The 17,436-nt window shown below is 34.0% G+C and overlaps 7 protein-coding genes and 1 non-coding gene across 8 annotated transcripts; 4 read left to right on the top strand and 4 right to left on the bottom strand.

The window, feature by feature from the left end:
- Nucleotides 1-150: 150 nt before the first annotated feature.
- zizC (DOCK family protein) lies at nucleotides 151-2,901 on the top strand (the record flags this gene model as incomplete). Its single annotated transcript, XM_020579581.1, has 1 exon — nucleotides 151-2,901. The coding sequence occupies one exon, from the start codon at nucleotides 151-153 to the stop codon at nucleotides 2,899-2,901; it is 2,751 nt and encodes a 916-aa protein (XP_020430256.1).
- A 274-nt stretch (nucleotides 2,902-3,175) lies between these two features.
- Nucleotides 3,176-4,781, top strand: PPL_08778 (uncharacterized protein; the record flags this gene model as incomplete). The annotated part of the gene is made up of 5 exons (XM_020579580.1): nucleotides 3,176-3,367; nucleotides 3,637-4,098; nucleotides 4,263-4,282; nucleotides 4,534-4,717; nucleotides 4,755-4,781. 5 exons carry the CDS (start codon nucleotides 3,176-3,178, stop codon nucleotides 4,779-4,781), a joined length of 885 nt encoding a protein of 294 aa, XP_020430255.1.
- Nucleotides 4,782-6,283: 1,502 nt separating this feature from the next.
- On the top strand, nucleotides 6,284-6,559 carry PPL_08777 (uncharacterized protein; the record flags this gene model as incomplete). The annotated part of the gene is made up of 1 exon (XM_020579579.1): nucleotides 6,284-6,559. The coding sequence occupies one exon, from the start codon at nucleotides 6,284-6,286 to the stop codon at nucleotides 6,557-6,559; it is 276 nt and encodes a 91-aa protein (XP_020430254.1).
- A 309-nt stretch (nucleotides 6,560-6,868) lies between these two features.
- On the bottom strand, nucleotides 6,869-10,048 carry PPL_08776 (uncharacterized protein; the record flags this gene model as incomplete). Its single annotated transcript, XM_020579578.1, has 8 exons — nucleotides 6,869-6,958; nucleotides 7,050-7,232; nucleotides 7,316-7,478; nucleotides 7,573-7,677; nucleotides 7,762-8,212; nucleotides 8,582-8,821; nucleotides 8,860-8,926; nucleotides 9,053-10,048. 8 exons carry the CDS (start codon nucleotides 10,046-10,048, stop codon nucleotides 6,869-6,871), a joined length of 2,295 nt encoding a protein of 764 aa, XP_020430253.1.
- An 862-nt stretch (nucleotides 10,049-10,910) lies between these two features.
- On the bottom strand, nucleotides 10,911-13,905 carry ppt1 (palmitoyl-protein thioesterase 1; the record flags this gene model as incomplete). The annotated part of the gene is made up of 7 exons (XM_020579577.1): nucleotides 10,911-11,700; nucleotides 11,808-11,901; nucleotides 12,715-12,873; nucleotides 12,983-13,157; nucleotides 13,253-13,334; nucleotides 13,421-13,720; nucleotides 13,823-13,905. 7 exons carry the CDS (start codon nucleotides 13,903-13,905, stop codon nucleotides 10,911-10,913), a joined length of 1,683 nt encoding a protein of 560 aa, XP_020430252.1.
- A 289-nt stretch (nucleotides 13,906-14,194) lies between these two features.
- On the top strand, nucleotides 14,195-15,960 carry PPL_08774 (uncharacterized protein; the record flags this gene model as incomplete). The annotated part of the gene is made up of 3 exons (XM_020579576.1): nucleotides 14,195-14,596; nucleotides 14,680-15,081; nucleotides 15,952-15,960. The coding sequence occupies 3 exons, from the start codon at nucleotides 14,195-14,197 to the stop codon at nucleotides 15,958-15,960; spliced, it is 813 nt and encodes a 270-aa protein (XP_020430251.1).
- Nucleotides 15,961-16,095: 135 nt separating this feature from the next.
- PPL_08772 (uncharacterized protein) lies at nucleotides 16,096-17,433 on the bottom strand (the record flags this gene model as incomplete). The annotated part of the gene is made up of 3 exons (XM_020579575.1): nucleotides 16,096-16,128; nucleotides 16,701-16,786; nucleotides 17,340-17,433. The coding sequence occupies 3 exons, from the start codon at nucleotides 17,431-17,433 to the stop codon at nucleotides 16,096-16,098; spliced, it is 213 nt and encodes a 70-aa protein (XP_020430250.1).
- PPL_08773 lies at nucleotides 16,700-16,770 on the bottom strand. Its single transcript has one exon. It is a non-coding gene; the product is annotated as a tRNA-Glu (tRNA).
- Nucleotides 17,434-17,436: the final 3 nt, after the last annotated feature.

The following is a 17,436-nucleotide window of genomic DNA, read 5'->3' as shown; positions in this document are numbered from 1 at the left end:
GCGTCGCTGCTGAAACAGTGGTTTGCCAAGGAAGTTCCTCAGAGAATTACAGTGTTGTTTGAGTTGCTCGATAACTGTTTGACAGCGTTTGAGTATCATGTTCCAATGCGCGCAATGCCCAATCCACTGCTTCAGTCACTTCCAATCCCTATGCATTCCAACTCGATGTTGTCGCCATCACCCTCAATGTCCAGTCCGGGCGGTGGAATCGGTGGTGGTAGTGGAGGTTCTGACATTCCGATGAGTTCAATCTCCAAGCTTCTCAAGAAGAATCACAACAATCATCAGAAAGGGGGTTCGTTACAAGTCACAGGATCCGAAGGTTTGCAATCGATGCAGTCTTTCAATGCGATGACACTCAGCAGCTTGACGGCTGGCGATCGTGGAAGTCTGGGAGCCGGTCCCGGAAGTAACAACAGCAGCAACAACAGCAGTGGAAACACCAGTCCTTTGACTAGTGCACGTGATTCACATCATCTGACAATTCAACACTCGATGTCGAGCTTGTCATTCTCGACACCGGTCGAAGGTTCGCCAGGCTTGTTGTCATCGCCACGACAACCACTCACACGCGCGCCATCGATAAGTAGAGTTCGTCCACTCTCCAGCAACGAACCAACACTCTGCGCTGAATCCAATCTAATCGTATTGGATTTCGTTGAGGAGTTTATCGATGCCTATCAAGTGAATCTCGCCGATCCTACTTCTCCAGTGATGGAGAGTGTTTTCAACTTGTTGATGGGATTGCTTCGTCGTAAGCAATCACATCGTGTTATCCACTCGCTGTTTGCATCGCTCCATACCTTCATTGCCAAGTTCCGTCTGCACTTGTTCCGTGTCAACAATCAATACTGTGGTATTCTCTGTCAACACATTCTCAACTATTGCAACTCCATCACCAAGAACATCAGAATTCAATCGACTGCATTCTTTTACAGTCTGTTCAAGCATAATCACCAGGAGATCGGAAACTTTGGTCGTGTCAAGATTCAATCGACTATCGCTCTCTCCAAGCTGGCGAGCGACAGTAAGTTCATTCGTGGTGGCGCCAGAATGTTGGAGAGTTCACTGGCAACACTCTCACTCTACTCCTCACATGAATCGTCGACTTGCAGTGATTCCGCTATTCTCTCAAAGGAGCAAATCGATACGTTGTCACCCGACGAGATCAAGGTGGTTCGTGAGCGATTCCACACTCAGATTCAAACGATGAGTTCCAAACTCATAAAGATCATCCGTGATACCATGCGAGTGAACAAACTCAAGGCACACTCTGACCCAGAGACAGTGCATGAGTTGTACTCAAAGATTGCATCTGGTTACTCTGATACTCCTATTATCCGGCTGGACTGGCTCAGCGCACTGTCTTCGCTGCACGTCGAACAGGAGAATTACTTTGAGGCGGCGATCTGTCAGATTAGAATTGCGCTTTTGATTCACACCTACTTGGAACAACATAAACTACTTCCTTGCCCGTTGGATCTATCGCTAATCGACAGAATCAATCCTAATCTCAAGGAGATTGTAGTGGAGGAAGACGAGGGTGTATGCACATCGCCACTCTTCTCTGTCGAGGGTATGAGATCTTCGATTCTCCTAGCTATCAACCAAATGAGAATGGCAGAATGCTTTGAATTCTCTATTCTTTTGTACAAGGTGATCATCCCGCTACACGAAAACGATCGAGACTACATTCGTCTCTCGGAGTACTACAAGCAATCTCACAAGTTGTACGACGAAATCATTCGTTCCAACGAGAACAAATCTAGAATGCTGGGTCGTTACTACCGTGTCGGTTTCTATGGCAAGCGATTCGACGAGTTGAACGGAATGGAATTTGTATATAAGGAGCCGAAACTCACCCATTTGTTTGCGCTGACCGAGCGTCTCAAGTCGTTCTATCGCGAGAAACTAGGTGAGCAAATCTTTATCTTCCCTGACAGCAGTCGTGTCACAAAGAGCAACTTGGAGCCGGATAAACTCTACATTCAGATCACCTCTTTGAAGCCATACTTTAAGGATTCCAGGACCAACTACTTTGATAGAAAGACACTGTTGAATCAGTTTGTATTCATTACTCCATTCACACTCTCTGGAAAATCACAGGGATCGATCACCGAGCAATTCCACAGAAAGACAATCTTGACTATTGAATGTGTCGCTCCGAATATGTTGAAGAGATATCCGGTTGTTGATTACAAAGAGATTGAGATCTCACCAATAGAAAACAGTATCGAAGCGATCACTCAACGTACTCGTTTGTTGGCGATGGAGATCAACCAGTCGCCACCCAACATCAAGACACTTCAGGGTGTTCTACAGGGTTCGGTGCTGCTGCAGGTGAATGCAGGTGCCATTGAAATCTGCAGAGGATTCCTCGCCAAATCACAGCGTGCTAGCTGGCCAACTGAGAAGGTCAACCAACTGGCCGACGGTTGCACCGAGTTCTTGGAGCAATGCAAGAATGCACTGTTGATCAACAAACGATTGATTCAAATGGATCAAATTGGATTCCACCATGAATTGGAAATCGGTTATCGTAAGCTACAATTCAAGATGGACAAGTATATCAAAGGTGAAATCAACGAGTCGGATGAAGCCGACATTGATAGACAACAATCCACTGCCAGTTCGGCACACGACGACGACGACGACTCACAGTTGACCATGACCGAAGAATCGTACGACGATATCTCAATCAAGGAGTCGGGATCCATCCTGGAAAATATGACACCCTCATTACTGTTCATACCGAATCTCATCAAAGATAAAAAGAAGTCTGGATTCCTCTCAGTGCGAGAAGATCGTAAGTCAAAACGTGAGAGTAGAGAACTCAAAGACGACAGTAGCATATCCTCACCAAAGGCATCCGATAAACTTAAAGCTGTCTTTAATCAATAAACTAAATTATTATTACATTACAATAAATAATTCCTGATCTTCTCAATCCGCAAGGATTTACATTTAATTTTCGCGTGTGTTCCATTCCATCTCGAAAAAATAAAAATCTCGCAGAAAAAAAAAAAGATCAAAACTTAATTGAATTAAGTCTGGGAAGTTACCAGGATGGAAAATTTTGATGCGTATTGAAAATCGCTCTACTATTTTTGCAATATAAATAGCAAATGATCATTTTTGTAAAACAATATATATTTAGATAAATAATATTTAAAATATGAGGACAAAACTCTTAAAATTAACAAGACAGAATAGTTGTTATAACGAACTTTGTTTGGTGTTACCACCAAATGAAGCAAAAGATATTCATGAACAACTTATAAAATCATTAGATCTAGCTACCCTGAATAAAAATCCTGTTAAAATACATATTTTAATTGTATTGTTCCTGATTGGTATAGATATCATTGTAAGTGTATGGCTAAGAAGTGTATGGGTGATAGCTCCATTGTTCTTTTTGAATCTGTTAGTATTACTTTTATTTAGATCATTAAGAGTAAGCAGAGTAAGTATAATATAATATAATAATATGATAGATATTATTATTTTAAAACATTGAATGTTGGTTTGTTTGTATACTTACCAAAGTGTTCTGTATAGTTACACACTAGATTAGAAGAGATTTGTAAACATTATAATAAGAAATATGGATTCAGAGGCATATCTTTTAGCTGTCAGAAATCAGGATTCTTTACAACCTACCAAGAGATCACCATCACAATTCAAAGCTATGCTCAGGCAGTGTTTAACAATACTACTGTATCACCACAATCGTCGAGTGTCGGAGGTTTCCACTCGGAGCAAATCGATAGAATACTTAATACACCCATTCCTGAATACTTAAAAACACCAATCTTACCTTCACCACAAACTTCCTATTCAAACTACACAAGTCACTCTAGTATTGAGATGTATCAATCAAATATTAATAACAATAACAACAGTAATATTATCTATGAATCTGAAGAAACCAACAACAACAACAACAACAACTATTATAATTATAGCAGTTACAATAATAATTTAATATCAAACGACCAAAACAACTACAATAACAACAATAGCAATAATCCATATCAATCATATCCTGGATTCTTTAGTAGCTCATCATCAACAACCAAAAATCAAACTTTAGACAGTGTTGATAATTAAATTTGTAATATCATCAATTTAATCTATATATATTTTCCTAAAGATATTATGATAAATATATATAAACATATCTGTAAATAGTAAATAAATAAAAAATCATCTTTTCTATCCATCCTGTAATCTCTGTTTTTTCTAAATTAAGTTATTAATAGAAAGGTAAAGATCCAGGATAGTTTAAAGCAAGGTTTTAATAAAGTTGGCCATTTTCATTTACAGGTCTACTAACTACGTCCTTCGACATATTTTTCTCATAAGAAAAATCAATTAACCTTATTTGTAAATGATTTTTTACTTTTTTGTCCATCAATAACACAACAAACAATAAAAATAACAAGAGTAAGAATTCTTTTGATATAATTTTTTTAAAACATTGAATGTTTGTTTGTATACTAATCATGTCTTACCTTTATTATTATTTAATAGTTCAAGAGGTCTAGAAGAGATTTGTACGGATTTTAATAAGAAATATGGATTCAGAGGAATATCGTTTATCTGCGTGAAATCAGGATTCTTTACAAACCACCAAGAGATCACCATCATCATCCATGACTATGATCAGACATTAAACTATGCTACTGTACCACAACAACATCGTCAAATCACTCTAGTATTGAGATGAATCAAACAAATATTTATAACAATAGCAACAACGACAACGACAACAATATTAATTTTATCTCTGAATCTGAAGAAAACAACCAAAACTACTTCAATAACAACAACAATAATAATCCATATCATTCACATCCTGGATTCTTTAGTAGCTCATCATCAACAACCAACAATCTTACAATAGATAGTGTTGATGACTAATATCATATCACCAATTTAATTTTCATAAAGCATTATGAAAAAATAATAAACATATCTGTAAATAGTAAATATATAATAAAAAAATTCAACAAATAGTTGTAAAAGAAACAAATACTCTTAATTTAGATGATTAAATCACCCACACAGCATATACAAATGCAAAAATAAATAAGCTAACTTTTCTTAATTGTTAAAATATGTGAGGTTCAAAACTAAAATGGTTGAACCTCACACAATTTTCTTTTAAAAAATAGAATTAAACTTAACTTGAGGGAGATAGAGGAACTCAAACTCGTTTCCTTAAAAAAGGGTGGGAGTGGTGGTTGATAGTTAAAGAAATTTAAATAAATAAAAAATAATATAATATACTATACTTTTTTGAAATTATTGACAAAATAAACATCACTGCGAAGAAAAAATATATATTTATTTAAAAGCTGGCAATGAGGAAAAATTACAGTGGTTAGTAAATTGTGTTGCAAGAATCCAATACCAATACTGCAAATCTGATGATTTTTAATCATAAAATTGTGTGTATGTTATTTAAATTTTGATTAAAATGGAAATTTATAAAGAAGACACATAGCACTTAGCAAACAACTTCCTCATTTGCATTTAACATTAGATTGTATAGGAGGGAAGAAAATGAATAGAATTGTCATCCATCATCAGAGAGTGTGGGTGAGTGTGTGAATAAAAAATTATAATCACAAAGAAAGTGCGTGTCCAAAGGAATATGTGGTGAGTGTTAAAAGTGCGAAGCAATAACAAAAATAAAATAAGTACATAAAACCATCAAGAACAAACACATTGTACACTTCTAGGTGAGAGTTACAATATTTTATAAATAGAATAAAATAGAAATTAAGTGGTTTAAATGAATGAAAGGACATACACAAAAACCCACAAAACATCCTTAAATATTTAAGTACAAACCAAACAAACAATAAAATTGAGTAATGATTGGTTTTTGATTGTTTGATGTATGAGTGAGTGTGTTTGTGTGTAAGTATATAAACACTTTAAAAAGTACAAGTTGACTATTGTTCAGAATACCATTTTCTCCAGTTCATTCAATAACTCATCCATTCATTCATTCATACATACATTCTTTCAAAAAATCAAGTAACATTTATTCCATACATTTATTTTTTTTCGAACTTACACAATAGTTTTCCTAAATTAATAAATTTATTTTTATTAATTATTAAAGTGATAAGGAATAAGAAATTATTAAATTGTATAGTAAAAAAAGTAAATATAAACTGATCATATATATCTTTTTAAAAAAATTGATTTGATATTAATGTTCACTTCAAGGTTGAATTTTAAAATTTCAATTAGATATATCAAATATAGAATGCAACATTTAAAACATTCCATTTCTAGAATTCGACTTTTCAATAAGAATAGTGAACTTAACCTTAGAGATGAGATGAGAAAGAAAGAGGAATCCGATAAAAAAGTTTGTGACATTCTTGGTATTGGCAAAGAGGAGTTGAAATCTATTAGAAACACTGAAAATATTTCAACTACCTCGCTTTCCACCTCATCTTCTTCAATAACCATTCCAACCAAAATCAAAATCAATACGATTTCAGCTGATAAAACAAATTGTATCGTTGGAAATGCATAGTAAATAATCAATATTGTAAATAACATTGTATTTTTATACAATAATAATAATAATTTTAAATAATTATGATGAATTTCAAAATTATTATATATATATCAATTTTAAAAAAAAAAACAATTATATACATATGGTTTTATCAATTTTAATTGTTTCGATATTGATATCCCAAATGTATATAACTATTATTTTAAAAGGTTATAATAAATATATTTCAGATTAACTAATTAGTTAATATTAATAATTACATAGTATAAAATAACTTCCTTTTCTTTTCTTTCTTTTTGTTTTGTTTGTCCTGCTTTTTATTACTTATTTTGTAATTGTTTGATAATATTTTTCATCTTCCATGTTACCGTCTTGTAGTCTTGCCTTTAACCATCTTATATCATGTTCATTTTCCTAAAATAATAATAAACAAGAATAATTAATATTTGAAATAAAGATAAATCAATTAATATTTGATTTCAAATTGTATTGTATTGTACATTACATTAAATGTTATAATATATGGAAGTGGAACTCTATGAATGATTTGATTCTCAATAAAACTACGAGCATTCATTACCGCTGAGCTGTCATGTGAAATAGATGAACCAATAAACAAATAGATATGTGTTTGTGCATCATATATTAAAACTCTATCATTTGTTAAACTATCAATCTTTGGTGAAATCTGATGGTAGTGAAGTGATGAATTGATTAAAAACATATTAATTAATATCTCTTGTAGTTATTTGAATTGAATTTCCAACATACCTCTATTAGTTGTTCTGACTGGTCTGATTGAATTAACTTTGGTAACATTATTCTCATGGAGTCAGTAAAATTGGTATTGATAAACAACGATGACAAAACTTCGAAATCATCGTTATTCTGAATGATTGATCCAAATAATACACCTTCTCTAACTAAATACATCCTATGATTTGATTATTATTAATTTGATTTGATTAGTATTATTTCAAATAGGTTTAGTAATAATATTCGCTAAAAATATGAATATAATTTCTTACTTTTTAATAAATTGTTTAATTGTATCTGGAATAGTAACAGTATTTCTAAACCATCCTTTCTCTATATTTGAACATTTCTGACTAATTGACTTTAATTGCTTATCACTAAAATAAAGTAAAATAGAATGATGAAAGTTAGTTAACATTTAAAAGTACTTATACTAGGTAGGTATTTAGGTAGAGACATACAATCTATCATAAAAATTGAAATATTCATCTTGGTCAGAGTTTGATGATGATGATTTGATGGAATCTAAAATCAATTTCTTTGAGAATAGAACTGAACAAACATTGAGATCCAATGAATCGATGAATCTGTTAAAGTTACCAGTGGTTTTGATTCTCTTTGTAATCACTCTGAGTATTCTATTCTCTGAGTGGTCGAGTAGGTGCACCACGAATTGAAAGTAGAGATAGTCCTGTGGAATATCCTCTTGGAGTTCAAAGAAGATCGACAGTGCCACATCCTGTTGCATATTGGTCAGCTCCACGGAAACACTACAGAATCCACTCGTACTCTTATTCTCTATATCACTGATAAACAATTGCTGTTCATTCACCTTTGTAGTTGGTCCAATCAAATGTGTAAGATTAACTTGTTCAGGACAATGAATATCCAATCTACTATATATTCCACTATCTAATAATGATGATGATGATAGTAAGTTAGTTAACATCTATAACATATATAGCATAACTATAAACTAGTTTATACAATGTACATACTTTTAATAATTGAATTATACATGTTCTGATATAACATATCGGATCTGTCGGTATCACCAAGATGGTCGTGAGAGATAAACAGTTGTCCAGTGGGAAAAGCCAATGGCGAGAGAACTTTCGCTGAGAAGTCGTTGAATCCAATCATGTGTAGATCGATTGCAATCGACTTGCGATAGGCTCGCTCACCCAGAAGTTTGTAGTATTCACTGGCGAGTTGATTCGTTGTTTGGCTGTCAGAGGTGGACGAGGACGAAGAGGAAGCGATGGATCCGCTCGCTCCAACCTGGATCGAACCCGGTCCAAAGTTTGGTGCCTGATGTAGGAACACAAAGATACGTCCACTGTTTGCAGTGGATGCGTTCACCAGTGTCAGAGCACACTCTATTGCGACGCCAAGCGACGACACCGAGTGAACCGACGACGATGCAAACTGAGCGGCCGTCTCCATGAGCGATTGGAAGTTCTGTTGAAACTTTTGCAAGCCACCCGCTTGAATCGATTCGAGAAACATCTTTTTCTTGAGCTTCAGTGAGAACGACGTGGAGTTGTTGATGGACTGACCACCGTAGATCACCTTGGCAGCGGAGAACAAGTTGGACGACGACGACATCTCGTAGAGTGATACAATCTTTGAGAACGAGATCAACGCCACCATCGATTCCTGTGGAAGTTTACTCAGTAGCTGTTGTGCCGATCGATCTATTATCTCCAGTTCCTCCAACGGTAGATTCTCATCGATAACAAACATATATACATTTGGGTGTTTTGCAAAACTTTGTGGACTGTTTGGTGCAACAGTTGACGCTGTAGTTGTTGCTGTATTTACATCCGTGACAACACTACCACTACCATTATCAATCACGGTTGAAATCGAATCCGATTCATTGTGTTGTGGTGAAGAGATTGGATCGGTTGGAACAGTAGTTGTTATTGTCGTATTGAACTTCTTTCTCTTCTTGATATCGTAGTGATCCGATTGCAATACTGTTTGAAAGTGGTCGGTTGCCCACCATCCCAATCCTTGTTTGACTTCCCATATAGAACGAACACCTTTCGTACCAGAGTCAATCGGATTGCTATGTCTACAAACTGCACAAATCCAATAAGGATTACCATGTAATGAAATTGACGATGATGATGAAGATGCAGATTGTGATGATTGCGATTGTTTCTTCTCAAGCTTACAATAGATGTTGATATAGGCATGACATTTCGAGCATGACGGTGGGTAGAAATCAGTGGATTTCGGTGTGAGCACTGGCCGATCGAATGGCGATAGCAATAAGCCCATCGGTAGCTGCGAGTTGTTCAGCATCTCCATGCGATTCGGCAGTGCGTACGATGCAAACAACACCGATTGATCGAGTGTATGAGGTGCAGCAACTTTGTTGGCGAGCATGTTGTTCGTATCGTAGTATTGTGCCAGATCATACTGTGGATGAAGTGCAGCCATCAACAAGTCATGCGAATTATCTCTGTACTTTGCAATGGTGTCGAACCAATTCTCCGATGTAACACCACTGCCACTTCCAGCACCGGTAACATCAACACCATCCATAGATATCTCTAAACTTGCACTCAAACCACTGACATGATCATCATTATTGATGTATGATGAAGCAGCAGCTGATACATTTGGATTGCTCACTGTGAATGATGGTGTAATATCAACATTATTCAATGTTAGATTCTCTAGTTTATCTATAACTTGTTGTTGTTGTTGTTGTTGTTCACTTTTATATTGATCCATTTCTATTCATCATATTTATCTTATTCGATTTACAAAAAAAAAAAAAAAAAAAGAAAATAGATGTTTAATTAAAAAAAATGAACATTGAAAATGAATAATTTAAATTTTTATTTTTTTTACTATTTTGCAATAACATGCAAAGAATGGTTTGACTTTGACTTTGAGGATTAAAAAAGAGAGATCTCTCCTCAAACTTGGTTAACAGTTTTTGAAAATACTCAATGTCAATTTGTTAGTCTTTCAAGATATCGTATTCAACTGTAAATCTACAATTAAAACCATATCCACCCTCTGCAATCGGTCGACAAAGGACATGTCTTTCCTTGGAGTGACTGGCCACTGGTTGACCAATGACTTCGAATATCACCATTGTCTCTTAGGGTTAGAAGACGTGGACGGAAATAAGAAAGGTATATATGAATCTGTTATTTTTGAACTGTGAATTATCAATATTTCTGTATTTAAATAATTAATATTATTTTATTTATAGAGGATACGCACTCTCGAAACTTTTTCTTGAGGTGGTCACCAAATTTTAAATTAATGATAGGATTCTCTGCACCACCAGGACAGTGACAATGGATCAAACAACCATACACTTGTTGAATCTCTAATCAAGGAAAACGATTTAAAGATGATTAATGTTGACTACAACTAGGTTTATATCACCAATTAATAATAGAATTGTTAGAGCAATGCGATATCTTGGAAGACAAACAACTTGAAAAATAAAATATTGCAAATTAAAATAAATAAAAATGGAATGGTTGATTTAAATTTGATATCAAATTAACAATTTGTTTATTCGGTAAATTGATTTGATTTAGTTTTGTTTTGTTTTGTTATTTTATTTATAAATAGTTTAAATAGCAGAGATAGTGTTGTTCATGTATGGGATCATGTATTGCTCGAACCAGGCATCGGTGAATTGCAAATGGTTACCAGCACATGGGATCTTGGTGACACGACCTTCTTTGTCGAGATACTGGAGTCCGATCCAATCTTGGATGTAGAGATCGGTCTGTTCCATTGGGATCAACTTGGTGGCTTGACCGGTGACGTAGTAACCGAACCACTCGGACTCACGTGGAATGACCATTGTGTCCTCGGTGAATTGCACCATGACAAACTCGTTCAACGAGATAAAGTTCTTCTTGTAGGTGTCGTTCTTGGCGGGACGAGCATTGTTGATGTCGGCAAGGAACTGCGATTTGTCCAAGTAGGTCTGGTAGTCGACTGGATCCTGCCAGTATTGGGCCTGCACCAAGTGTGACTGGACCTCGTCGGTGTAGACTCCGAGCTCGGCCATCTCACGGGCCAAATTGCAGAAGGTGCTGTTTGGCTCGCAACGTGGCATACCGTAGACACCCTGGTGTTGACCACCAACGGAGATCAAGTTGTAGACGGGTGGGTCGTTGCAACGCTCGACGTAACCACGAAGGAATTGTCCACCCTGCGAGAAACCGATGGCGTTGAAACCGTTGGCCAATTGTGGATCGGATTTCAACATCGAGCAGACCATATCGATCTGTTCATTGACTGGCTTGAAGAATGAATTGAACTCGTCGGCTTCCAAAGAATCTCCAATCTCAATCGATTTTACATAGATATTTGGGATTTGTGCTTCAATCAATTTCTTGATTGCACCCATACTAAAAATTATAAATTATTATTATGTTGATTGTTGATTGTTGTTGTCGTTAATTTCTGAATTATATATATAAGTTGTAAATTTCAATAATGATAGTGTGATACTTACGAGAATGAATAACAACAGGTGTCACCCATACCATGCCAAATTACAGTTGGACGTGGGGTTTCAGCTGCCATTGATAAAGCAAAGAAACATGTTGCTAATAATACAAAATATAACTTCATTTTTAAATTTATTTCTATCTGTTGTATAATATTTATATATATAAAAATGAATAAAATGAATAGTGAAATGAAAGTGGTGGTGGTTATTTTATTTTTTTAATTACCTTCATTTCAATTCTATTCAATCACAAAAACTTGCTCCCCACTCAATTCGGATATTGATCAAATATTTTTAATTAATTTTTTTTTTTTTTTTTGAAAACATAGACCCGACCTCTATTTTTTTTTTTTTTTTCAATTCCAATTTCTTCTTTCGGATGAATTTCAAAAAAAAATATCTGATTTTTTTGAATTCTAAAGGTTTTTCTACAATTTTTGTATGGGCAAGCACAATCTCTACATTTTCTAAGGAATTGCCCTTAATTTATAGGGTACCCACAACACTTTTGTTTTTTTTTTGCTTTTCATTTTAAGAATGCGCATTGAGTATGATGTCGATTTCTAATATCTTATTTTTCATTTGATTTTTACATATTTTTTTATAATTAGATTTTAAAATTATAAAAAATTAATAAAACTTTATGTTGTATTTTAAAATTTTAAAAGATTATAGTTTATTTATAATTTTTACAAAATATATGAAAATGTTTATTTATTTTATTTTGTTTTAACTTTATTCTTTTCCTTATTAAATGGATCGCTATATATGAATGTTCCAAGTAGTACTAGTGTAGTGGATATCCAGAGAGTCGGTGTGAATGGATTCTTGAAGTAGAGCACCGATATGATGATACTGAGGAACTTTCTGATACTGATGACAAGTGTGCATGTGAGAGTGCTCGTTTTACCGGTGAGAATGAACACTCCTTGAATACAAATGTACTGTGTAACCACATTGATCAGCAAGTAGAACCACTGACTTGGCATCGTTTGAAGTATCGGTAGATACGCAATGTCAAGTCCAAGAGGTGCAGATTGATTGTTCGCTACAACACTTGCAGTTAGATCTTTTATAAAGAATAAAAACAGTGGTAATGATAATAAATGCTATAAAGTTACATTATGTTAATTTTAAAGTTCAAACGTATCTATACTGTTTTGTTGGAAAAGAAATACCTACAGAATAAAAGATAGTTTCTCTGTGACAATCTTTTCCATGATCTTTGTAGGTATTCTCTTGAATGAGACCAAGAACCGATGATAAAAACATTGCAATCGTCAACATTGTGATACCAATAATAAAAGTAATGATCGATGCAGTATCTGTTTCTTCAAATGTAATCTTCTTTTTCTGATTGATGTTTTAAAAGTAAAGTTAAAAGTTAATAAACTAAACTAAATCATATTGTATATGTATATTTATATTGTAATATTGTAATCACGTACATGTTCTGGTACAGAACTAAGTGTAGCCATTGTAATACCAATGGTAACCATAAGTAATGAAATAATCTGTTTCATAGTGAATCTAAAATATGATTGATTTTTAAATTAGTTAGTAGTTAGTTCATCTGTTCATTCATTTCATTATTTCATTGATAGATTTGAACTTACTCTTTTTTAAAGTATAACATGCTAATAACAACGGTTGATAATAATGAACTCGATCTAAAGATCATGTGAAATGGCAGAGCGATGTTGAATGACAACGCCCAGTTATTCAATATCGAAACAATAAAGAATATCGATACCATCAATGCATAGGTACGCATCGGTATCTTTCGCTTTAAGAATCCATTCGGTACGTAGAAACACAGAAACACTCGTTTCCAATGGATATTAGTGAGGAACGATATAAAAACTACAAATGTAAACTGAAGAAATGTAATCAATTGACTCTGTGATGAATCTTGTCTTTTATTTTTTTAAATATAAATATAAATATATATATATATATAATTATGTATTAATATCGACTATGGTTATTGTTATTTCTAAAATGAATTTAGTATTTACCTAATGATCATTTCAAGTGAAATCACATTTGAACAGCAACCAACCATGATCATGGTGATCGGAATGAGTGCGAAATCAAACATATTTACTGATAACGATGATGATGATGATGATGTGATGTCACTAAATGATTATATAATACATTAAACAAATCAAATTCGTCGGCTTCTACAACATTTAAAAATAGATTGTTCATCAGCAGCATATCCAGCAAATTTTGTGTTGTTGGACGATCCTGATGATCATATGAAAAATAGTTTTTTTTTTTATTTTTAATTTTTATTTTCCTTTTTTTATACATATCAAACACACATATTACAGATTCATTAATCTTGTCTTGTGTAAATATTAATATCAAACATAAAGATAGATATGTTAAGCATTTTAAATAAATCATTAAAATCTTCTAGTTTTATTGTTAGACCATCGACTTTGTCATTGGCAAGTTCATTGACATTAAGATCGAACTTACTACAACAACAACAAGCTAAATCAGATTTTAATAGTAATAATAACAACAGTAATAGTTTCAATGGAAATAGATATTATTCACAACATTCGATTTCTGATCAACAAGTAAAAGTAGAGATTAAATATCCACCAAAAAAGTCATCGGCAAAATCATTGCTACTTAGATTCCTTGGTTTGGTGATTGTCGGTAAGATCAGTTGGGATACTGTCACATCGATCATGGCATACAAGAAAGGTTCAAAAGAGATAGAGGAATTCCTAACAGATGCATGGAATGAAGTATTACAAAATGTTTATACAATGGTAAGTTAATGTTAAACAAAACAAAACAAAACAAAACAGTACAGAAAATAGACTTACATTTTAGTAATATTACTTACTTAAAGGCAGTCAATAATAAAGAGGTAATCAATGAATTGGGTGGACCGGTATCGATGGGTGCACCACCACAAGGATCGACTTCACCGATAACCGAGCTATCGAGAGAACTGTTCATCGGGTTGAATCTACCGAAATCACCAAAGGATATCGATACATGGTATTTGAAACCGGTCGAAGGATTGAAATCATCGACTGCCAACCAATCAACAGCAACCACCACCACCAAAGACAATCAAGATAAACCTGTTTTGGCACCACAACCAAACTCATGGCTGGCATTCCCCTACGTAGAGACAACCTCAGAGGTAACCATTCCAATCAGAGGATCAAAGAACAGAAACTCGGTATCGATTATTCACGCCGTAATCTATGCCAACGACGATAGATGGCGTGTATTGAGCGCCAAAGTAATTCATCCCAATGGAAAAGTAAAGGTTTTGATCGAACCTGATATCAAGGTTGAACCTCAAACAAAACAACAATCGAAATAAATATATCATCATCAAAACTAACATGTTTTTTTTTTTATATTTTCGGCTAATACCAATTTGGAAAAAAAAACAAACTGATTTCTTTGAATTGATGAACCAATTGCAAACTACGCAACAACCAACGACCAGTCTTCTTGTATTTTGATTATAATATTTTGATTTTTTTTTTTAGATGAGGGAAAAGAAAAGAGAAGAAATGGTTAGAGATAGATATTCTCTCATTTCTAAATAGTTTCTAGAAATAATGAAATAAATAAAAATGATTAGGATATAGCTAATAATAGTCAAAAAATTGCCTTTTTTATTTTTTTTTTTTTTATTATAATTGTACCATTCCTGATAGTCAAGGTGTAGAGCTTGGTATTACTCTACAATACGTGTTTATTTATTGTTGGAGCAGTTCAGCACATGCCGACTGAGACGGCCATCATTTTGAGTAAGGGATGATGTTCCCTTTGATGGTTTGGCAGACGGAGTATTTAAGCCACTTAGAATTCTAAGCGGGTACGTGTAAACCACTCGGTGTTCACCTATGATAAACCTGCTAGTTACTGTCGGTGTAAACTTCATGGGGTCCAAGATACATCAAAAATCTGAGAAACAGGACAGAGGTATCAATTGTATAAGACTGATATACATTTATTTGTTATAGAAAGTAAGAAATATATTCTAAGATAGATCTTTGTAAATGATTAATAATTCGTATATCATTTTAAAAATTAAAAAAAATAAGATAAAATTAATTTGTGCAATATTTCTGAAGTAATAAAATATTTTTAATTATAGTACTTTTAAATTTATTTTGAAATATTTAATTAAAATATATAAGAATGATACCAAGTAAAATGTTAATAGAAAGATTAAAGATTTTTGGAATACTTGATTTGGAATACTGAATGGCATAAGAAGTTATTCGTTTAAAATACAATTCTAATTTTCAACGGTTTCAAGACTAAAGAAAAACTAAACAAAAACAAACTAAGCACAGAACACAAATAATATTTATATAAAAAGAGTTTATTTAAAAGATTATAATTATATTTAATATAAAATTTTAAATAGTTTTTAAAAAACAATTAAATCCCTTAACTAAATTTGATAAATAAACAAATCAGATCGATGGTGTTGGTTTCGAGCTGAGATAGAAGAGAGAGTTGTCTAGAGAATCCATTTCTCCGCTTACGGTCTGCAGGAGCATAGATTCCAAGAACATTGAAAGAGTAGTGTGAGTTATTGATAGTAACAAAGAGAATATATAACTTTGCGACATTGAAAGAGTAGTGTGAGTTAGGGATCGACCTAGAAAACAAAGTAATCTATTCAGATCCAGGTCGCCGCCTTTGAGTTTGATGATTGTAGCACCTGTACCCATACCGCTGGAGAAGAGAACTTTTAAGCATTTTTCAGAGCAATCGACAGTGACTCCTTGGGAGATACATGTCTGATGATTTTATACCAACTTGGCCTAAGAGGGGTGGAGTGTGATTTTGCTATTCCAGTATGCGCGCATCTAGTGATGAAAAAATTAAAGTTACTCCCCTTCCGGGAATCGAACCCGGGGTATCAGTGTGAGAGACTAATGTGTTACCACTACACCAAAGAGGATTTGGATGATTTTGATCTAAAATTTAAAATTTTTATTTATTTACTAACACTGTAAAAAGAATCTATAATAGATCATTTCCTCCAATCAAAGACAACTCCAACCACGACATGCTCCTTCTGCCTAAATACAGATGCTCGATGCATTGGCAATATCACCCAGACGAGAAAACGGACCCACCGATCATTAACAACCAGAAGATACCAATATCTACATCCGCTGAAAGATACCTGGGTCTGTACTTCACGTCCGACGGATTGCATCATTCGTTTGATTCTCTGATCAACTCTATTAAAGGACACCTGGTCCGTTGGTGTCACTTTACGTACCAAGATTGCTCACCGGTGAACAATATATCCCACAAGACTTCAAAGTTGGTGTGATCACCACTATCTTTAAGAAGGGCGATATCTGATCCAGCTAATAGAAGACCTATTACATTGCTTAATTGTGATTATAAAATATTGTCTAAATCTATAAATGAACGTCTGAAACCTGAGGTTGAGAAAGTCGTTAGCGTCTATCAAACTGGTTTTGTCAAAAATCGTTACATCATGGACATTATAATTACCATGAAAGAAATCATTGATTACGGTAAACAATGAGGTATTAAAGGTTTGATCACTCTGTTCGACTTCAACAAAGCATTCGACTACATATCGCATGGG

The sequence above is a fragment of the Heterostelium album genome (assembly GCF_000004825.1).
Source record: "Heterostelium album PN500 unplaced genomic scaffold PPL_scaffold9, whole genome shotgun sequence".
Lineage (NCBI taxonomy): Eukaryota > Evosea > Eumycetozoa > Acytosteliales > Acytosteliaceae > Heterostelium > Heterostelium album.
This window is presented reverse-complemented; position numbering and strand designations above follow the sequence as displayed.